Genomic DNA, 24113 nt, shown 5'->3' on the forward strand with positions numbered 1-24113 from the left:
CTTTAAACAATGCTATTTATAAATGAAACTTTGATCAGGGTCTACATTTTTGTACAGCAAGCTTATTTTTTCCCAATTACTTGAGACATTTAATCTTTTCAATCTGCAACCCTAAAGACTCTCTCAGAAGTACCACCCTTAAGTCTCACTTATTAATTATTTGCATTGACCCTTACTAGCAAAGAACTATGATATTTTGCTACTTAGACATAATTTTGTGTAAAGACCCAAATTCCCAGATTCTACTTTCCCAAATCTTTATTAGAGAGTTTCTTATAAAAACAGGACCTTAGCCTGTTTTTATACACATTCTCCCTTAAATCCAGTTTTAGACAATTATCTCCATGGCAACCAATTCATTGTGCCACAAATAGAAATTAGAACTTTGAGGGGGAATAAGCAATTGCAAAAAACTGCTGGTAAAAGTGAACTCTGGCTTTCAAGAAAATTTTTTAAAATAAATATCACAGAAAAGAAGCAGATTAAGATATCAAGACCACTGATCAAATTGCATCTTCCACTCTAGGAGTTGTCAAACATTAAACAATGAATTCTTCATTTTTCAGTGAATCAAATTCAGTCTATGTGTATGGGAGTGGGGGTTACAGGTGAGAAGGAAGGCTCAAAAGTAAACTTGATAGTTTTGGGGGTTTGTTAAAAGCTGCAAAATAAAATCCACTATAGGTAAACAATGAGGTTATATTATGATTTGTCTACCTCAGGAAGCTCTATTTCTTCAATTTGTTTGATATCAGTAACCTATGAAAGAAAAGACAGTAAACAATGAAATTGTTCTATTTTACTAAAGTTTAAAGAGCTCTAGACCCATTCTTAATGTAGTTTTCTATGTAGTAGACACTCAATAAATGCTCTAGACTAACCGTATAAAGCCAAAGCAACTGTGTTCATAGATTAAACATAGTAAAGCTATCAGTTCTTCCCAGATTGATCTATAGGTTTAATGCAATTCCTATCAAAATTCAAACAACCTTTTCTGTAATAAGTTTGTAAAACAAACTTATTCTAAAATGTATATGGAAAGGTACAGGCTCTAGAATGGCTATAATAATCTTGAATAAAAAATAAAATCAATCTTCATGATTCCAAGACTTATTACAAAGCTACATTGTGGAACTGGTGATCAACACACAGATCAGTCGAACAGAATAGGGAATCCAGGAAAAAAACTCACACAAATATGCCCAACTTTTTTTTTTTTTTTGCCCAACTTATTTTTGACAAAAGTGCAGAAGCAATACAATGGACAAAGGGCAGCCTTTTTAACAAATGGTGCTGGAGATTTTGGACATGCAAAGAGAAAAAAAGAAGAATCTTGAACTAATCTTCAAGTACAAAAATTAACACCAAAATAGATTGCAAACTTAAATGTAAAACTTTTTTTAAAAAAATAGGAGAAATCTTCAGGATTTGGGCTAGACAAGTAGTTCTTATAATTGACATGAGAAACAAGATCCTTAAAAGAAAACAAAATCAATAAATTGGACTTCATCAAATAAAAATCTTTAGCTCTTTGAAAGACCCTGTGAAGAAGTTGAAAAGACAAGTTACAGACTGGGAGAAAATATCTGCAAACCACATATCTGACAGAAAACTAGTATTTAGAATATAAAAAAGAACTTCTCAAAACTCAATAAAAACAGTAAAAACAATCCATTTAGAAAATGGACTAAAGGCATGAACAGACACTTCATTGAAATGGACATACAGATGGAAAACAAGCGCCTGAGAAGATGGTCAACATCATTAGCCACGAGGGAAAAGCAAACACCACAGTGAGATCACTACACAACTATCAGAATGACTAAAATTAAAAACTAGCGACAACACCTCATGCTGGTGAAAATGGAGAATTGGATTGTGTGAACATTGCTGGTGCTAATGTAAAAGGCTGCAGCCACTCTGGAAAATGCTATGGGTAGTTTCTTATAAAACTAAATATGCAACATATCCAGTAATTGTACTCCTGGGTATTTATGCCAAAGAAATGAATACTTATGTTCACACACAAAAAATCTGCTGGCAGCTTTATTTATAACAGTCAAAAACTGTAAACAACCCAGATGTTCTTCTATGGGTGAGCAATTAAGCAAACTATGGTACATTCATAACACAGCCTACCACTCAGCAATAAAAAGGAAGGAACCATTCATACATGCAACAGTCTGCATGGACTTTAAGGGAATTAATCTGAGTGGAAAAAAGCCAATCTCAAATGTTATACTTTGTATGATTCCACTTATATGACATTTTCAAAATGACAAAATTATAGAGATGGAGAACATATTAGTGATTAGCGGGGGTTAGAGCCTGGTGGTGGCGGTTGGAGGGAGGTGGGTGTAGCTTCCAAGGGCAAGATGAGGGATCCCGGTAGTGACAATACTGTTTAGTATCTTGATGGTGTAGGTAGATACACACATGGGATAACTGCATAGAACTAAGCACATGCAAGGACTTCCCTGGTGGCTCAGCGGTAAAGTATCTGCCTGTCAATGCAGGAGACACAGGCTCGATCCCTGGATTGGGAAGATCCTCTGGAAAAGGAAATGACAACCCACTCCAGTATTCTTGCCTGGGAAACCCCATGGACAGAGAAGCCTGGCAGGCTACAGTCCATAGGGTTGCAAAGAGTCAGACATGCCTTAGCGACTAAACAACAACAACAAACACACGCACACACATACAGAGGAGCACAAGAAAACTGAGCAACTTGAAAAAGCAACTTGAAAAAGATTAGTGAATAGTGATAATGTAAATTTCTTGTTTGTGATATTCTACTATAGTTTTGCAAAAAGTTATAATGGGAAAAACTAGGTCAAGGGTACATGGTATCTCTTTTTTATTGCTTATAACTGCATGTGAATTTACAATTATTTCAAAATAAAAAATGTAATTAAAAAAGAAGCCAAGGCATAGTACTCTTGTAGTTTTCCCAGGGTTCTACAAATCTGAGGTAAGGTTAGGACTACAACCACATTTCCCAATTCTCAGGTTCCAGCTGGGTTCACTTTAAAATAAGATTTTGCAGTTGGAAATGTTTGAAAGCATTAGCAGAAGTTTCAAATTCATGACACATCTAGATTCCTAAACACTAGCCTATAACTGGAGAAGGCAATGGCACCCCACTCCAATACTCTTGCCTGGAAAATCCCATGGATGGAGGAGCCTGGTGGGCTGCAGTCCATGGGGTCGAGAAGAGTCAGACATGACTGAGTGACTTCGCTTTCACTTTTCTCTTTTGTGCACTGGAGAAGGAAATGGCAACCCATTCCAATGTTCTTGCCTGGAGAATCCCAGGGATGGGGGAGCCGGGTGGGCTGCCATCTATGGGGTCGCACAGGGTCGGACATGACTGAAGCGACTTAAAGCAGCAGCAGCAGCCTATAACTTCAAGAGTCCAGTCTATTTTTGTTCATTACATATTTCCATTTGTTAGCACACAGTGCCTGGCATGTTGCTCACACTCAATAAATGTTTACTGGACTTATAAATGAATAAACAAATGAACATCCGACTGACTGTCTCCCTCCCTCCCCGCCATAATCCTCTTCCAATCCACCCAGAAGACACAGAAATTGCATGCCACAAACCTTTTTTGTTGTTTTGCGGAACCTTCTCTTTCTGACATTCTTAAGTGGTGGAGTAACTGAAATAAATTCAACGTAGTGAAATGTATATATGATTGATGGTAGTCACATATCTATCTGAATTGGACAGAGAAAGCCCACACTATAAGCTACAGGCTCATGACATGAGTTGTTCTTTCAAGAGTGTCTAGATGCCTCCTGAACCAAATACCTAAGTATGACAACAGATCCCTGGCTCACAAGTAATCAGAACTCCGCAGATAAATATAGTTAGCCAGAATGAGCAAGGGACTGTTGTTAACTTACTGCCATGCTTCCAGGTATATTTTTTCTTTCTCCGCTTTTCAGCTTTCCTGATTGCTTTAGGATCAGTAGAGGTTATTGGTTCTTCAGGAGAAGAGGGAACCTCAGCATCAGCAGTGCACACAAGCATCTACATTTGACAAAGACAAAGAAGTTGACCATGGCCACAAATCTTCAGTTAGTAATGGATAGTGATCATTCTTACCACCAGCAATCCTGCAGCACAGAAGGAGAATGTTACTTGGCATTTCCAGAAAACCAAGTACATACATTCATATTCATTCCCTCTCTATCTCAGCAGCACTGCATATGGACGCTGAGAGGTTTTTGTTTTGTTTTGTTTTTTGCTCAAGTGCTTACCGCTGCAGAAGGAATATGGCTGAAAAAAAAGATATATCTTAGCATTTTGCTTTAGAAAGAAAATCAAAAAATCAACAGTAGAGATGATGAACAAGAACCAGTGTAAACCTCCAGAGTTAGCAGGAAGTTCAGACGAAGATCCCAGATGTTCATATTTTTCAAATAATGATAAATGGCAAACAGGAGGCTCTAAAGGCTATTTGGATAAAATTAAGTAGTGAAAAGTGATAGATCAAACGCCAAACTAGCAGATGACATTGTATTCCTGTGCAATTGAGCTGGAAATTAGAAATGACAAACAGGTGAAAGGAGAATTGAAAGAAAGAAAGAAAAGGCGGGAGAAAGGAAATCCTAAAAGGATATGAGGGTGAATAGATTAAGAAAACTTGTCCATACCTGGGAAACATCTGCTGTTTTATAAAAACTTTTTTTATCCAGAGTTTTTAGGCTTCCGATAACACAAGGCAAATCAACCAGCTTAGCAGCTAGTGAGACATTGTCTACCTCAACAACTGCACGACGTGTGTCAGCTAAAGAAAAGTAGAAAAAATTAAGGTTCACATCTTCCCAATGTACTCTTAAAACTGATGGTTTGAATAATGAAGACTTATGTGAGACAGATGCATCTTTCACTGAAACATTATTTCTCATAAAGCTAGAATTGGGTACACAACTAGCAACTTCCCAGAGCAAAGAAAGTGGAGTATATGGAGCTCTTTTTTTTTTTTCCAGTTTATGTCACTCAATCAAAAGTAGATAAGTTTCTTGGTAATGGTTGTGAACTAAAAGTGAATGAGGCAGTAAATCTTTCATTCTCATCTTGAAAGACCAACTCCATTCATTCAAATCCATTCATTTGGACACCATTAGGAGCCCTCGATCATGTCACTGAACGTGGGTGTTTTCAAAGGGAACGGTTGATTCTAGAATAGTACTAATATGTCTTAAGTTACAATCTCTAGTTAAAGTCACAAAGGTAAAATTTTATACAATAGCCAGAGAGAGAGAGAGAGAGAAACAATCAGTCATACACTACCTGAGTGCTGGGATTATGGGCCATTTAAAATTTTATTCTTCATATACCTCTCCATATTTAAAAATCTAATAAATACTATAGAGATAAAGATATGTCACTTTTGTGAGCAAAAAATAGTAAATTCACTTGTTATTCCCCTAGTAAGTCAACTAGCAGACAATCACCAGTATGTAAATCCCACAGTTGACCTCCAAGTTCTGTCTTATACACACCATGATAATTACCTCAAGTTTTATGCAAGTTCTATTTTCTTTCCTCTTAAAAAGAAGAGATGGGGGTGACTGAAGCCTCTCTTTGAGTTCATCAAGGCAGAGACCACATTGTAGTCTTTGCCACATCCTTGGCATCGAATACTATGCCTGACACACAGCAATCCCTTAATGAATTACTGCTCAATGTATGGTGAATGGATATTAACTACTTACAAAATAAGTCAATTTTTAGTTTATTCTTCATGGAAGAAGTTCCAGAGTGCACCATCTTTCTGACAATGGAAGCATGTTCCTAAAAAGGAGGTAAATTGAAAAATCAGAAGGATCAGCTGTCAACTTAGCAGCTAATAGATATGTCAGAAACAGTCCTCCTTTAAATAAAACCTTAAACATCTCAAACGTTAGGAAGAGTGCCAGGCACCATGTGATACTGTGCACTGTGAAGTCACGTTAGGAAGAAGCTGACTCTAATCTCACTATTGTCTCTTAGTAGCTACAGATAATGCCTTCTCCTACCTTTACATTCCTGGTTTTCACTGCTGCCCTTCAGTTGTGGTTGCTAAGGGAAGGCTTAGCTGCAGTTTACTGGGTATATTTGTTGTTGTTCAGTCGCTCAGTCATGTCCGACTAATTATAGGGTATATTAATTAACCCTAAGTGGGGAAATACCTGTCTGAAGCCCATCCTTAATATACCCTTCTTAGACTAAATAATACTTGAACACAGGTATCAACAGGGGAAGAAACGCTAACACACTGTTGAGGTGAGCTTCGACAGCCTTGCGTGGTGATGAATCTGAGGAGACAGTGCTGACCACTCGACTGCCCCTTTTGAGGTGACAGAAAAGAACTCTATTTTAGAAGAGTCCTGTCTGGGCTGTCCAGTGAGCAAAGCTCTTAGCACTGGTGATAAGTGACTGAGTCCATCATCGTCCTACCCATTTGCCAGGAAATCAACCAGGAAGATAAGTGGCATGTGCAGGATGAAAAAAATACTGCTTAAAAGAGTACATGCTGGGATAGAACTGCCAATAGAACACGATTCCTGGGAAACAAATGTTCTTGGTTTTATAGGCTATCTTAAATAAACAGAAATATTTAAGAATCCAAGCAAAGCTAATACTTATGCACTGAAGATGTTTGGTCTGAGATACAAGGGTTTCTTACCACAGGCAGACGCAGTATAAACTGGTTCTCAAGCTCGTGAGGAGGTTCATCCTGGCTTCCACTCATCTCTTTATTTTCGACTTCTTGAAAACAGAAATAAAACCAACAGAAAGTTACTAAAAATTCCTCTTGCTCCCTCTACCGACCACTCCTGGTCACATCACGTCACGTCAGTCGCCAGTCATGTCGGACTCTGTGCGACCCCATGGACAGCAGCCCACCAGGCTCCCCCATCCCTGGGATTCTCCAGGCAAGAACACTGGAGTGGGTTGCCATTTCCTTCTCCAATGCAGGAAAGTGAAAAGTGAAAGTGAAGTCGCTCAGTTGTGTCCGACTCTTAGGGACCCCATGGACTGCAGCCTACCAGGCTCCTCCGTCCATGGGATTTGCCAGGCAAGAGTACTGGAGTGGTAGTACTGGTTAAATTATACAATATCTTACTAATAACCCTCACTGGAATGATGTGTATACAGCTTGGAAACACCTTATTTGATATATCTTGATTATTTCTAAAAGCCACCTTGCAAGCATGTGAGCTAAGTTGCTTCAGTCATGTCCAAAGATTTGCAACCCTATGAGCCATAGTCTGCCAGGCTCCTCTGTCCATGAGATTCTCCAGGCAAGAATACTGGAGTGGGTTTCTATGCCTTCCTCCAGGGGAATCTTCCCCACCCAGGGATCGAACCTGTATGTCTTATGTCTCCTGCATTGTCAGGCAGGTTCTTTAACCACTAAGCACCACCTGGGAAGCTACACACACACACACACACACACACACATATTATGACATGGGCTTCCCTCCTGGCTCAAGTGGTAAAGTATCCACCTGGCAATGCAGCAACCGCAGGAGATGTAGGTTCAATTTCTGGGTCAGGAAGATCCCCTGGAGGAGGAAATAGCAAGCCACTCCAGCATTCTTGCCTAGAAAATCCCATGGACAGAGGAGCCATGGACAGAGGAGCCTGGCATGGGGTCACAAACAGTCAGACACGACTGAGCACACACTCATGCATGCATGCACATACACACACACACACACACACACACACACACACACGGGCTTCCCTGGTGGTTCAGCTGGTAAAGAATCTGCCTGCAATGTGGGAGACCTGGGTTCGATCCCTGGGTTGGGAAGATCCCCTGGAGAAGGGAAAGGCTACCCACTCCAGTATTCTGGCCTGGAGAATTCCATGGATTGTATAGTCCATGGGGTCGCAAAGAGTCGGACATGACTGAGCAACTTTCACTTCACTTCATACACACATATAAAATACACCTTCTGTAAAATGAATAATCTCCAAGTTAATCTTCATTTTTTTCATCTTATTTTAACTTCTATTTGAGATACATCTGTAATAGCTTGCATTTTGGGTTTCAGGGTCCGCACTACTTCTGAGGAATTTTTTCTCAAAAATGGAAATAAAGCCATGTACATATATGAAATCTGACAAAGTTTTCTTATGTTCTAAGGACACTATGCTATATACCAAGTTATAAAATCTTATACTTTTCAGTTAGACAAAAAGCTCCAGATAATGTACAGTTCCTAATACTCTGTAAACCATTAATTGGGTTCTGAGTTTTCGATTTAAATCTCACTTAAAAGCAATGGAAACTTTAAAAAAACACACATAAGTGAATATAACAAAAAAGAAGCAGACTAACAGATACACAGAACAATTAGTGGTTACCAGTGGAGAGAGGGAAGGGGAAGGGGAAATTTGCAGGTAGCACAGTAAGAGGTAGAAACTCTTAGGTATAAAATAAGCTACAAGAATATACTGTCCAAAAGAAATAAATAAATAAAAATTAGTATTGTTTGAGTTAAAAAAAAAAGAATATACTGTCCAACACCAGGACTGTACCCAATATTTTATAATAATAAACAGAACATAAGTCTTTAAAACTGTCAATCACTATATTGTACACTTGTAACATATAGTACTGCATATCAACTATACTTCAATAAAAGAAGGAATTGGAAAGGAGGGGACAAAGAATATTTAACATTATCAGTTAACATAGCAGAGAAGGCAATGGCACCCCACTCCAGCACTCTTGCCTGGAAAATCCCATGGACGGAGGAGCCTGTAGGCACAGTCCATGGGGTCGCTAAGAGTCGGACACGACTGAGCGACTTCACTTTCACTTTTCACTTTCATGCCTTGGAGAAGGAAATGGCAGCCACTCCAGTGTTCTTGCCTGGAGAATCCCAGGGACAGGGGAGCCTGGTGGGCTGCTGTCTCTGGGGTTGCACAGAGTCAGATACGACTGAAGTGACTTGGCAGCAGCAGCAGCAGTTAACATAGAGAAAAAGGAAAAAATAAAAACATATACAAGTGAGTCTGAGACCCTTTTATAGGTAAATTATTCACCAGTTATGGTTTCAGTCCTTTAGGTTGACTTCAGAAACCTAAAGAGCACAGGAGCACAAGAGAAATCAAGAACTGAAACGAGACATCCAGGATGAGACAGCAAGGGAAGGGAGAGGGAGAGAGAAAGAAAAAGGGAGAAAAGGGACTGATGATTTGTGATAGTCATTTCTCTCTTTTTTCTGCCTCATACAGTTATACAAACACATGCACACATAAATATAAAAACTAAATGTAAAGGTAAGGGGAAAAGTTAATTAAACAAAAAAATCTTGGAACTGGGTACACTGCCTAATATAAAAGCAACAAACATGATAGGGAGCAGAAGCACAGATTCACAGAAGTAGCAGAAGTACAGAAGAACTAGCTGCTAAGCAAGATTTTCTAAGATCAGTAGTAACTTTTAGATTTCTCAGCAAAACCAAGACTAGGGCATTTTGTTCATTTCAGTGCCTTTCTGGCAACTCCTCTCTTATGAAAGAAAATGTAAGAACTTGGAATAATTTCAAAGAAGGTAAACACCCTTAGTTGAAATGAGTTTTAATGATTTTTTTTTTTTTTTTAAGATCTGCTACCTGCAAATTTGGCTTAGACAGTAAAGAATCCGCCTGCAATGCAGAAGACCTGGGTTCAATCCCTGGGTCGGGAAGATCTCCTGGAGAAGGGATGGCTTACCCACTCCAGTAGTCTTGCCTGAAGAATTCCATGGACAGAGGAGCCTGGCGGGCTATAGCCCATCGGGTCGCAAAAAGTCAGATATGACTGAGTGACTAACACACTTTCACTTTATACAATGAAATGGTTGTATCATCTTCAAGAAAGGGCATCCACTTTTTTGCAGCAAGCACTCTTTGATACTGAATTAAATTAACAGGACCGCTCTTCACCATTCTCTCTCTCTCATGCGCGGGTGCGCGCGCGCGCACGCACGCACGCACGCACACACACACACACACACACACACACACACACACCACACACACGTTTCACCAGCTCCACCTCATTTCACCAGAATTAGAATTGGAATTAGAATTATAGCTAGATGGAGAGTGCCTGATCGCGTGCTCCCAGCAGCACAACTCAGCACAAGCCTAAGCTGGTACTTTCTCAAGTTCATTGCCGCTGGCTGCAGTTTGGAGGCAATGACCACTTCATCCTTATCCAAGAGGGGCACTAAGCTCCCAAGGGCAGAGCGCGGCTCCGAGTCTTTGATTTCCCTAGAAAATCTCTCTCGGGTCCAGGGGGCCCTAAGCCTTAGTGTCACCCCCGGCCAGCTTGGAAGGGTAGCACAGCGCGAAGCCCTTTGGTACCCATCATGCGCCCTTCGACCGCCGGACTCACCCACTCCTCCGCTGATTGGCGCTGGGACCGCCTCTCTGCCCAGAGGGTTTCCAGAAGCGAGCGGGCTCCCAGGCTGCGTCCCGCGTTGGCGGGATGCAGCCGACGGGCTGACTGTAGCCACAGGTAGGAGCCTTGCGTGACACCCCTCCCCACCTTGCCACGCCTCCTCCCCCGCCAGCCCAGCGTACTGGAGGGTGGCCTCGAGACGGTGGACAGCTCGCCGCGTGCCTGGGAAGGGCGGCACGAAGGGTTCTGATGGCCGCGGGGACACAGCCGCTCTGGGGCCTCGCGGAACAAGGCTGCAGAACAAACACCCTTGACCCAGGGACGACCCTGGGAACGGCCGCGGGAGTTTTGCCAGTACACAAATATCTGTACAAGGGCTGGCACAATCGGTTGCCCTCCAAAATCCATTGGGTTGGACGGATTTGTTCCTCAGAGAGGTGACCTCGCCTGGTGACAAATACACCGCCGCACAAACCCATTAAATAACTAGAATCCGAGTCCCAACTACTTTAACGGATTAACTGATCCCTTCTCAACGAGGTCACTATTTTATATCTTTTGCGCAAGAGATAGTAGTAGTCCGTTTATTTTTCTTGCGGTCATCACAGTTCAAACAAACTTCTAATAGTTCGTTTCTGTCAAAGATTCTTAGAGGAAAAAACATCTTACCTTTCTCTTGGGGTAAGTTTTCCATAGAGGCTTGGACAGGAGCCTGGGTGCCAATGGCGGCAATGGCGGCATCACCGTGAGGGTCATCAGCAGGAGGTTGGATGCCTTGGTCACTAGCAGTTTGGGCTCCATGATCGCCAGAAGTTTCAGCTCCATGGTCAGCAGGAATTTGGGAATCTTGGAGGCTCATTACTCCTGATGTTGGATTAAATTCCAAGAAACTGGGGCGACGTGCCTCGAGCTCTCTGGTCTATACCGTTGAGATTGTAAAATGGCTTCCTGTTGCGTCATAAGATCCAAAAGACGCCAGGATTTCCTAAAATGATGTCAGAGGTATTCCCCTTAAAGACACAGGGGTAATATTAGAAATATTATGGGGTGCCTGTTAGAAGATTATAGCCATGATGTCTCTGTTGCCTTCACTTATCTAAACTTCATGGTAAGAAATAAATATTTTTAGAAAACTAATTGTTATATCCTCATTTCTTCTGGATACAAAATTTTTTCCTTCAGTGAAGCTAAATTGCCAGAGCTTCAGATCTACACAGAACCGTTTTTGTCCCTTTGAGAATTCAGCCACTGAACTTTAGCGTTATTTGGTGGGGGTACATTGAGGACTGCAATACAAAATGGACCGATGAAACTAGTTTTTTATTTCCTGTAAAAAATTATTGATGGCATTTATTATATCAAAAATAATTATTTAATAATAATTCAAAGGAAAATTCTTCTCCATAACTGAGATAGTTAAGTAATTGTGTGTTTAGAATCCTATGGACAGTGTGAATTATGTAATTAACTTTCCTTTCTATGGCTGCTAGGAAGCTCAGCCCCAGTTTTCATCCACCTCTTAACAACTGAGAACCTTACTGGCTGCTGCTGCTGCTGCTGCTGCTAAGTCGCTTCAGTCGTGTCCGACTCTGTGCAACCCCATAGACGGCAGCCCACCAGGCTCTCTCATCCCTGGGATTCTCCAGGCAAGAACACTGGAGTGGGTTGCCATTTCCTTCTCCAATGCATGAAGGTGAAAAGTGAAAGTGAAGTCTCTCAGTCGTGTCCGACTCTTAGCAACCCCATGGACTGCAGCCTTCCAGGCTCCTCCGTCCGTGGGATTTTCCAGGCAAGAGTACTGGAGTGGGGTGCCATCGCCGTTGATAGGTCCCTTGTCTTAAATAAATAATCACATTCTCTCCCAATCCCTAATTATTTCTATCTGGTGTAGTGTCATTCTTTTTCATGGCTGAGTAATATTCCATTGTATATATGTACTACATCTTCTTTATCCATTCCTCTGTGGGTGGACATTTAGGTTGCCTCTAAGTCTTGGCTATTGTAAACAGTGCTGCAATGAACACTGCATTGCATGTATCCTTTTGGATCATGTTTTTCTCTAGATATATGCCCAGGAGTGGGATTGCAAGGTCATATGGTAGCTCTATTTTTAGTTTTTTGTGGCACCTCCATACTGTTCTCCATAGTGGCTGTATCAATTTACATTCCCACCAACAGTGTAGGAGGATTCCCTTCTCTCCATACCCTTTCCAGCATTTATTGTTTGTGGATTTCTTGACAATAGCCATTCTGACCAGTGTGAGGTCATTGCAGTTTTGATTTGCATTTTTCTAATAACTAGCCATGTTGGACAGGTGCCTGTTGGCCATCTGTATGTCATCTTTGGAGAAATGTCTATTCAGGTCTTCTACCCATTTTTTTTAGTGGGTCATTTGTTTTGATGCTGTTGAGCATCATAAGCTGTTTGTAAGTTTTGGAGACTAATCCCTTATTGGTCACATAATTTGCAAATATTTTCTTCCAATCTGTGGGTTGTCTTTTCATTTTCTTCATTGTTTCTTTTGCCATGAAAAAGCTTTTGAATTCAAATAGATCTCCTTTGTTTATTTTTGCTTTTATTTCCATTATTCTGGAGATGGATTGAGAAAGGTGTTGCTGTGATTTAAGAGATATTTAAGAGAATATTATGCCTACATTTTCTTCTAGGAGTTTTATAGTGTCCAGTCTCACATTTAGGTTTCTAATTAATTTTGAGCTTATTTTTGTGTATGGAGTTAAAGAATGATCTAATTTCATTTTTTTTACATGTGTCTGTCCAGTTTTCCCAGCACCATGTGTTGAAGAGATGGTCTTTCCAACATTGTGTAGTCTTGCCTCATTTGTCATAGATTAATTGACCATAGGTGCATGGGCTTATTTCTGGGTTTTTTATCCTGTACCATTGATCTATATTTCTATTTTTGCACCAGTACCATACTGTTTTGATGACTGTAGTTTGTAGTATAGTCTGAAGTCAGGGAGGCTGATTCCTCCAGCTCTGTGTTTCTTTTCCAAGATTGCTTTGGCTATTTGGACTCTTTTGTGTCTCCATATAAGTTTTGAGATTTTTTTGTTGTTGTTGTTCTAGTTCTGTGAAAAATGCCATTTGAGATGGATTGCATTGAATCTGTAGATTGCCTTGGGCAGTATAGTCATTTTGACAATATTGAGTCTTCCAGTCCACAAACATGGTGTATCTTTCCATATGTTTATGTCTTTCTCAATTTCTTTCATCAGCATATTATAGTTTTGGAATACAGGTTTTTTGTCTCCTTAGGTAGGTTTATTCCTAGGTATTTTATTCTTTTTGATGTGATGGTAAATGGAATTGCTTCTTGACTTTCTTTCTGATCTTTCATTGTTATGTATAGAAATGCAACAGATTTCTGTGTAGTAATTTTATAACCTGCAACTTTACCAAATTCATTGATGAGTTCTAGTAGTTTTCTGGTAGCATCTTTAGGATCTTCTACATATAGTATCATATCATCAGCAAACAGTGATAGTTTAACTACTTCTTTTCCAATTTGGATTCCCTTTACTTCTTTTTCTTCTCTGATTGCTGTAGCTAGGATTTCCAAAACTATGTTGAATAAAAGTGGTGAGAGTGGACATCCTTGTCTTGTTCTTGATCTAAGGGGAATGCTTTCAGCTTTTCACCATTGAGTATAATGCTAGTTGTAGGTTTGTCATATACGGCTTTTATTATGTTGAGGTATGTACAGTCTGTGGAGTTGGTTGGTTTTTATTTTTTGCTGTTGGTGAGTTGTAGGCATTCTTTATATATTCTAGAAACTAATCACTTATCATATATATGCTTTGAAAATATTTTCCTCCATTCTGTGGATTACTATTTCATAATCATGATAGAATCCTTTGACACACAATTTTTTTTTTAGTTTTTATGACATCTAATTTATTTTTCCTTTTGTTCCCTGTACCTTTGGTGTTATATCCAAGAAATTGTTACTGAAACCAATATCATGAAGATTTCCCCTATGTTTTCTCCTACAAGTTTTATAGTTTTGTGTCTTATATTTAGTTCTTTGATTCATTTTGAACTAATTTTTATATGTGGTGTAAAGTAAAGGTCCAACTTCATCCTTTTGTATGTGGACATCTTTTCCAGTTTTCACAAAATCATTTGTCAACGAGATTGTCCTTTCCCCTATTGAATGGTCTTGGCACTCATGTGGAAAATCAACTGACCATATCAATTAATATACAACAAAGGAGGCAAGAATATACACTGGAGAAAAGATAGTCTTTTCAGTAAGTGCTGCTGGGGAAACTGGACAGCTGCATGTAAAATAATGAAATTAGAACATTCTCTAATACCATACACAAAAATAACTCAAAATGTATTAAAACCTAAATATAACACTGGATACTATAAAACTCCTAGAGGAAAACATAGGCAGAACACTCTTTGACATAAGTCACAGCTTTATTTTTGTGGATCCATCTCCTAGAAAATGAAAACAAAGATAAACAAATGAGACCTAATTAAACACTTTTGCACAGCAAAGGAAACCATAAACAAAATGAAAAGACAACCTACGGAATAGTAGAAAATATTTGCAAACAATGTGACTGACAAAGGATTATTTTCCAAAATATGAAAACAACTTCCAAGCTCAATATAAAAAATGAGCAGAAGACCTAAATATACATTTCTCCAAAGACCATCTCCTAGATGGTCAACAGGCACATGAAAACATGCTCAAAATCACTAATTATTAGAGAACTGAAAATCACAAATACAATGAGCATGGTACCACCTCATATTGGCCAGAATGGCCATCATCAAAAAGTCTACAAATAATAAATGTTGTTATCATCTGCTAGTTCCATCTGTATTCCCCAAGGACAGAGTTATAAGCAGAAATTCAAGGAATTTAACAGAATGCTTAAAAAACATTCTGAATGTGATTCATTTTCCTTTAGGGAAACCTCAGTTTTCTGAATTTTTCAAAAGAGAATTAAATCTATTAAATATTATCCTGGTTTTTCACTAGCAATAAATGTCAGATTTTCTGTTATTGTCAAAAAACAAATAAAAGGAAGCAAAAATAAATAAATAAATAAATGCTGGAGAGGGTGTGGAGAAATGAGAAAGTAAGTGATCATACGGGGCTTTCCAGGTGGCTCAGAGGTAAAGAATCTGCCCACAATGCAGGAGATGTGGGTTTGATCCCTGGGTTGAGAAGATCCCCTGGAGGAGGGCATGGCAACCCACTCTGGTATTCTTTCCTGGAGAATCCCATGGACAGAGGAGCCTGGCGGGTTACAGTCCATGGGGTCAGAAAGAACTGGACACGACTGAAGCAACTGAGCACACACGCATGCACACAGTTACCACATGATCCAGCAACCCCACTCCTGGGAATATATTTGGAAAAGATGAAAACTCTAAATCTGAAAAGATACATGCACCCCAATGTTCATAGCAGCACTATTATTACAGTAACCAAGACATAAATAACAAGCAACATAAATGTCAATATATATGTGATGGACTATTAACTTGGTCATGAAAACGAATGAAATAGTGCCATTTGCAGCAAGATGGATGGACCTAGGATTATCCTACTAGTGAAGTCAGAGAAAGACAAATATCATTATATCACTTAGACGTGGACTCTAAAAAATGATAGAAATATATTTACAAAACAGAAGTAGATTACAGACAAAACAAACTTATGGTTACCAAAAGAGAAAGGGAGGGGAAGAATAAATTAGGCACCTGGGATTAACAGATATACCCTACTATACATAAAATAAACAATAAGAACCTACTATATAGAACAGGGAGCTATATTCAATATCTTATAATAACCTATAATGGAAAAGAATCTGAAAAAGAATATATATGTATATATTGTACACTGTTCTCAGTAGCATGGTGAAATCTCAGAATATATATGTTTATACATGTAGCATAATACCCTCAAGGTCCATCCATGTTGTCACAAATGGCAGGATTTCAACCTTTTTGCGACTGAGTATTCCATTGTATATATATTCAACATCTTCCTTATCCATTCATACACTGATGGACACTTAGGTTGGCTACTGTAAATAATGTTGCAGTGAACACAGGGGTGCATGTACCTTTTCAAATTAGTGTTTCTGTCCCATTCAGAAAATAACCACAAGTGGAATAGCTGGGTCACTTGGTAGTTCTGTTGGTATTTTCTTACATTTTCTGTCTCTTTGTTGAGGTTCTTACTGTGTTTGTCCATTCTTTCCCTGAGTTTGGTAAGCATCTTTATGTCCATTACTTTGAACTCTTTATGAGGTAGACTGCTTATCTCCATTTCGTTTAGTGCTTTTTCTGAGATTTTGTCATGTTCTTTTTATTGGAACAATCTCTTTCTTCTTTTGCCCAACTCTCTGCGTTTGTTTCTATGTATTAGTAAATTGGTTACCTCTCGCAACCTTGAATGAATGGCCTTACGTAGATGTGTGTGGGGCCCAGAAGTGCAGTCCTACCTGGTCACCAGAGCCAGGCACTCAAGGGATGTCCCCTCTGTGGGTTTCTTGCATCCTCCTGTTGTGCCAGGGCTATGGTTACACATGAGCCCTTCAAGGGTGGGTTTCTGTTCTCTGTAGTTTTAGAGTTTTCCTGGATTATTACCCATTTGTTTTCAAAGCCAGGACTTTGAGGGTCTTTTATCTCCTGTGCAGGATCAGAGTTAGAGTGCCTGGTGTGGAGCTCAGATCCCTTACTCCTCAGGAAAAATAAAGAATTTCTGCTCTTTTGCTATTTGTTTTCTATATGTCTTATAGCTTTTTTATCCCTCATTTCCCTTTGTCTTTGGTTGATTTTGTGTAGTGACACACTTAGGTTCCCTTCTCATTTCCTTTTGTGTACATTCTATAGATATTTTCTTAGTGGTTACCATGGGGAAGACATTTAACATCCTAAAGTTATAATAATCTAATTTAAATTGATATCAATTTAACTTAAATGGCATGCAAAAACTACTTCTATATAGCCCTGTCCCCCATCTTTGTTACAAATGAAAAATGCAATAATACTGGCCTATACATTTACCTCTGTAGCTATCTTTGTGTTGCTCATTATTTCTTCATATGGCTTTGAGTTATGCTCTAGTGTTTTTTTTCATTTCAGCCTGAAGGATGAGTTTTAGCATTTCTTGTAGGGCAGGTTTACTAGTAATAAAGTCTCTCAGTTTTTGCTTATCTGGAAATATCTTAATTTCTACCCTTTTTTGAATGATAGTTTGACCACATATAGGATTCTTACTTGACAGTTTTTTTCTTTCAGCACTGCGAATATATGACCTCATTGTCTTCTGGCCTTCATGGCTTCTGAAGAGAAATAGGCTGTTAATCTTATTGAGGCTTTCATACACATTGTGAGTCACTTCTTTCTGTGATATTTCAAACTTCTCTCTTTGGCTTTGTAGTTTGACCATTTGACTATAATGTGTATCAGTGTGGATCTCATGAATTTACCATGCTTGGAAGTTGTTAGCTTCTTGGTGTATATATAGATTCATGTCTTTCACCAAATTTTGGAGGTTATCAGTCATTTATTACTTCTTTAAATGTTTTTTATTCCCTTTTATTTCTCTTCCTTCCATCCAGGAATCCCATTTTTCATATGTTAGTATGGCTGATAGTGTCTCATCAGTTTCTTGAAACTGAAACTGAAGTCGCTCAGTCGTGTCTGACTCTTTGCGACCCCATGGACTGTAGCCTATCAGGCTTCTCCATCCATGGGATTTTCCAGGCAAGAGTGCTGGAGTGGGTTGCCATTTCCTTCTCCAGGGGATCTTCCCGACCCAGGAATCAAACCCAGGTCTCCCACATTGCAGGCAGACGCTTTACCGTCTGAGCCACCAGGGAAGCCCTAGGCTCTATTAATTTTTCTTCATTATTTTTCTGCTTTTCAGAGTGGATAATATGGATTAATCTATCTTCATTTCATTTATTCTTCTTCCTCAAATCTTGCTAAAAACTCTCTTCTCTAGTGGAATTTTTATTTGATACTTCAGTTGTACTTTTCAACTCCAGACTTTCTTTTTGATTCCTTTTTATAATTTATATCTCTTTATTGATATTCTCTGCTTTATGTGACTGGAAAAGGCAATGGCACCCCACTGCAGTACTCTTGCCTGGAAAACCCCATGGACAGAGGGGCCTGGTAGACTGCAGTCCATGGGGTCCCTAAGAGGTGGACACAACTGAGCGACTTCAGTTTCACTTTTCACTTTCATGCATTGGAGAAGGAAATGGCAACCCACTCCAGTGTTCTTGCCTGGAGAATCCCAGGGACAGCGGAGCCTGGTGGGCTGCCGTCTATGGGGTCACAGAGAGTCAGACACGACTGAAGCGACTTAGCAGCAGCAGCAGCAGCAGCAGCTTTATGTAACATTGTCCTACTGTTTCCTTTAATTCTTTGTTCCTGGTTTCCTTAAGTTCTTTAGGCATATTTAATACAGTTGATTTAAAGTCTTAAACTCTTTGTCTACTCTTATTCTCAGCTCCTTTAGGGACAGTTTCTATTAATTTCTCTTTTGTTTCCTGTGAATGTGCCATTCTTTCTTCTTTCTTTGCCTGTCTTGTAATTTTTGTTGAGAATTGGATATTTTGAATGTTACAACATGGTAACTTTTGAAATATGATTGTTCCCCTTCCTCAGGGTATATTTATGCTCCGTATTGTGGCTTGTGTTTGTTGGATGATATTTCTAAACTATTTTGTAAAATCTCTACATTAGTTCCCCCATATGCTAAGTTTCATTCTCCATGGTTTCAGTTACCCATAATCAGCCATGATCTGAAAATATTAAATGGAAAATTCCAGAAATAAACAATTCATGGGTTTTAAATTACACACTGTTCTGAGTTCAGTTCAGTTCAGTCACTCAGTCATGTCCAACTCTTTGCGACCCCATGAACCACAGCATGTCAGGCCTCTCTGTCCATTACCAACTCCTGGAATCTACCCAAATTCATGTCCATCGAGTCAGTTATGCCATCCAGCCATCTCATCCTCTGTCGTCCCCTTCTCCTGCCCTCAATCTTTCCCAGCATCAGGGACTTTTCCAATGAGTCACCTCTTTGCATCAGGTGGCCAAAGTATTGGAGTTTCAGCTTCAGCATCAGTCCTTCCAATGAACACCCAGGACTGATCTCCTTTAGGATGGACTGGTTGGATTTCCTTGCAATCCAAGGGACTCTCAAGACTCTTTTCCAACACCAAAGTTCAAAAGCATCAATTCTTCAGTGATCAGCTTTCTTCACAGTCCAACTCTCACATCCATACATGACTACTGGAAAAACCATAGCCTTGACTAGACAGACCTTTGTTGGCAAAGTAATGTCTCTGCTTTTTAATATGCTAACTAGGTTGGTCATAACTTTCCTTCCAAGAAGTAAGCGTCTTTTAATTTCATGTCTGCAATCACCATCTGCAGTGATTTTGGAGCCCAGAAAAATAAAGTCAGCCACTGTTTCCACTGTTTGCTCATCTATTTGCCATGAAGTGATGGGGCTGGAGGCCATGATCTTCGTTTTCTGAATGTTGAGCTTTAAGCCAATTTTTCTCTTTCACTTTCATCAAGAGGCTCTCTCCTTCACTTTCTGCCATAAGGGTGGTGTCATCTGCATATCTAAGGTTATTGATAATTCTCCCAGCAATCATGATTCCAGCTTGCGCTTCCTACAGCCTAGCATTTCTCATGATGTTCTCTGCATGTAAGTTAAATAAGTAGGGTGACAATATAGAGCCTTGATGTACTCCTGTACCTATTTGGAACCAGTCTGTTGTTCCATGTCCAGTTCTAACTGTTGCTTCCTGACCTGCATATAGGTTTCTCAAGAGGCAGGTCAGGTGGTCTGGTATTCCCACCTCTTCCAGAATCTTCCACAGTTTATTGTGATCCACACACTCAAAGGCTTTGGCATAGTTGATAAAGCAGAAATAGATGTTTTTCTGGAACTCTCTTGCTTTTTTGATGATCAGCAGATGTTGGCAATTTGATCTCTGGTTCCTCTGCCTTTTCTAAAACCAGCTTGAACATCTGGAAGTTCATGGTTCACATATTGGTGAAGCCTGGCTTGGAGAATTTTGAGCATCACTTTACTAGCGTGTGAAATGAGTGCAATTGTGTGGTAGTTTGAGCATTCTTTGGCATTGCCTTTCTTTGGAATTAGAATGAAAACTGACCTTTTCCAGTCCTGTGGCCACTGCTGAGTTTTCCAAATTTGCTGGCACATTGAGTGCAGCACTTTCACAGCATCATCTTTCAGGATTTGAAATAGCTCAACTGGAATTCCATCACCTCCACTAGCTTTGTTCATAGTGATGCTTTCTAAGGCCCACTCGACTTCACATTCCAGGATGTCTGGCTCTAGGTGAGTGATTACACCATCGTGATTATCTGGGTCATGAAGATCTTTTTTGTACAGTTCTTCTGTGTATTCTTGCCACCTCTTCTTAATATCTTCTGCTTCTGTTATGTCCATACCATTTCTGTCCTTTAATGAGCCCATCTTTGCATGAAATGTTCCCTTGGTATCTCTAACTTTCTTGAAGAGATCTCTAGTCTTTCCCATTCTGTTGTTTTCCTCTATTTCTTTGCATTGATCTCTGAGAAATGCTTTCTTATCTCTCCTTGCTATTCTTTGGAACTCTCCATTCAGATGCTTATATCTTTCCTTTTCTCCTTTGCTTTTCACTTCACTTCTTTTCTCAGCTATTTGTAAGGCCTCCTCAGACAGCCATTTTGTTTTATTGCATTTCTTTTTCTTGGGCATGGTCTTGATTCCCATCTCCTGTACAATGTCACGAACCTCCATCCATAGTTCATCAGGCACTCTATCAGATCTAGTTCCTAAAATCTATCTCTCACTTCCACTGTATAATCTTAAGGGATTTGATTTAGGTCATACCTGAATGGTCTAGTGGTTTTCTTCACTTTCTTCAATTTCAGTCTGAATTTGGCAATAAGGAGTTCATGATCTGAGCCACAGTCAGCTCCCAGTCTTGTTTTTGTTGACTGTATAGAGCTTCTCCATCTTTGGCTGCAAAGAATATAATCAATCTGATTTTGGTGTCGACCATCTGGTGATGTCCATGTGTAGAGTCTTCTCTTATGTTGCTGGAAGAGGGTGTTTGCTATAACCAGTGCGTTCTCTTGGCAGAACTCTATTAGCCTTTGCCCTGCTTCATTCTGTACTCCAAGGCCAAATTTGCCCTGTTACTCCAGGTGTTTCTTGACTTCCTACTTTTGCATTCCAGTCCCCTATAGTGAAAAGGACATCTTTTGGGGGGTGTTAGTGCTAAAAGGTCTTGTAGGTCTTCATAGATCTATTCAACTTCAGCTTCTTTAGTGTTACTGGTCGGGGCATAGACTTGAATTATGTGATGGTTTGCCTTGGAGACGAACAGAGATCATTCTGTCTTTTTGAGATTGCATCCAAGTACTGCGTTTCGGACTCTTTTGTTGACCATGATGGCTACTCCATTTCCTCTGAGGGATTCCTGCCCACAGTAGTAGATATAATGGTCATCTGAGTTAAATTCACCCATTCCAGTCCATCATCTTAGTTCGCTGATTCCTAGAATGTTGTGTTCACTCTTGTCATCTCCTGTTTGACCACTTCCAATTTGCCTTGATTCATGGACCTAACATTCCAGGTTCCTATGCAATATTGTTCTTTACAGCATCGAACCTTGCTTCTATTACCAGTCCCATCCAAAACTGGGTGTTGTTTTTGCTTTGGCTCCATCCCTTCATTCTTTTTGGAGTTATTACTCCACTGATCTACAGTAGCATATTGGGCACCTACCGACCTGGGGAGTTCCTCTTTCAGTGTCCTATCTTTTTGCCCTTTCATATTGTTCATTGGGTTCTCAAGGCAAGAATACTGAAGTGGCTTGCCATTCCCTTCTCCAGTGGATCACATTCTGTTCTGAGTAGCATGGTGAAATCTCATTTTCCCATCTTATCTCACTTGAGACATGAATCATCTCTTTGTCCAACATACCCTGCCTATAAGTCACTTAGTAGCCCTCTTGGTTATCAGATTACCTGTCAGGGCATTACAGTGCTTATGTTCAAATAACCCTTATTTTACTTAATAATGGCCTCAAGGCATAAGAGTAATGATGCTAGCAATTCAGATATGCCAAAAAGAAGCTTTAAAGTTCTTCCTAAAGCATGCTTGGGGCTGGTGCATGGGGATGACCCAGAGAGATGTTGTGGGGAGGGAGGTGGGAGGGGGGGTCATGTTTGGGAACGCATGTAAGAATTAAAGATTTTAAAATTTAAAAAAAAAGTGAAAGTTCTTGACTTAATAAGAAGAGAAAAAAAATGTCTGCTGAGGTTGGTAAGATCGACAGAACAAATCTTCTATCTGTGAAATCATGAAGAAGGAAAAAGAAATTCATGAGAGCTTTGCTGTTGCACCTCAAACTATGAAAAGTTATGGCCACAGTGCATGATAAGGGCTTGGTTAAAATGGAAAAGGTGTTAAGTTTGTAAAATATGGTATTTTGAGAGAGAGAGAGACCACATTCACATAACTCTTATTACAGCATACTGTTATAAATGTTTGATTTTATTATTATTGTTAATCTCTCACTCTGACTAATTTATAAATAAAACTTTATCATAAATATGTATGTATAGGAAAAAACATACTATGTATAGGATTTGGTCACTAGGGGTGTTGGAACACATCCTTCATAGGTAAGGGGGGAACTACTGTAGTGTGTAATGTGGCCAGTCAGGTTTGTATTCCATTAACTGAGTGGTCAACTAGTATTCTGACAGAATTTGCTTAATTGCTTGGAGTCAAGAAAAGAAATACAGAAAGGAAAAATGAGAAAGAAAAAAGTACTCTACTAACGTTTGTAGATTGGCTGTGTGTTTGGGGACTGTATAAATGCTTAGCCACTACATTTAGAACTCTGCCTTAACTGTCGGTTCCTGTTTGCACAAATCCTGAAGATCAGGCAGAGGTAAAAGCTTAGATCTTCTCACGGCCTTTTTTGAACGAGTCCAGCTGTTGGTATACATGTAGCTTTCTCAATTCGCTGGTATACATGAAAACTGTTGGAACATTTCCTTTCCGAACTTCTTTTTTCCAGGCTTTTCAAGCTGTCTATTTCCTATCCCTACTGTCATCCCTTTCCCTGGGCTACTCCAGACAACACTTTTGCTTTTAAATGCTTTTCGCAAAAGCCACCGAGGAAGCCATGGGAATGCTCTAATTCAGGTGAAATAAAGTCAGGTCCTTATACCAGACAGCCACTAGTCAGGTTGAGACAACCACAATGTTTGGGAAAGAAAGGGAAGTCGCTCAGTCGTGTCTGACTCTATGCAGCCCCATTGACTGTAGCCCACCAGGATCTTCCATCCATGGAATTTTCCAGGCAAGAGTACTGAGGTGGGTTGCCATTTCTTTCTCCAGCGGATCTTCCTGACCCAAGGATCAAACCCGGGTCTCCCACATTGCAGGCAGATGCTTTACCATCTGAGCCACTAGGGAAACCCATAATGTTTGGGAACAAGGTCTGTATTACTCATTCTGGCAATATCAACCTGTGCCAAGCATGCAGGACATCATTCTTCATTGCTGTCACTGACCTGGGGAGTGAAGAGTTGGTAGGCAGGTGATTGAAAGCACCAGAGCACTCTTACTGCAATGTAACCACTTTTTTCTTCACTA

At 39.8% G+C, this 24113-nt stretch overlaps 1 protein-coding gene across 3 annotated transcripts in view; it reads right to left on the minus strand.

Moving 5' to 3' along the window:
- The window catches only part of TAF7L (TATA-box binding protein associated factor 7 like), a 35870-nt gene that overhangs the window by 10535 nt on the left and 1222 nt on the right, over positions 1–24113 (minus strand). Inside the window, exons 1-8 of one of the 3 annotated variants that reach the window (XM_060407961.1) lie at positions 17462–18610; positions 11071–11411; positions 6683–6765; positions 5730–5808; positions 4665–4798; positions 3912–4038; positions 3609–3664; positions 718–759 (exon numbers count right to left, since the gene is read on the minus strand). In XM_060407961.1, the coding sequence (XP_060263944.1) occupies positions 718–759; positions 3609–3664; positions 3912–4038; positions 4665–4798; positions 5730–5808; positions 6683–6765; positions 11071–11260 (711 nt within the window). In that variant the 5' untranslated portion in view covers positions 11261–11411; positions 17462–18610. Of the gene's footprint in view, positions 1–717; positions 760–3608; positions 3665–3911; positions 4039–4664; positions 4799–5729; positions 5809–6682; positions 6766–11070; positions 11412–17461; positions 18611–24113 lie in introns of those variants that run through there. The other 2 variants (XM_060407960.1, XM_042241824.2) reach the window with 2 other exon arrangements.

Source organism: Ovis aries, chromosome X, assembly GCF_016772045.2.
Source record: "Ovis aries strain OAR_USU_Benz2616 breed Rambouillet chromosome X, ARS-UI_Ramb_v3.0, whole genome shotgun sequence".
NCBI classification, from domain to species: domain Eukaryota; kingdom Metazoa; phylum Chordata; class Mammalia; order Artiodactyla; family Bovidae; genus Ovis; species Ovis aries.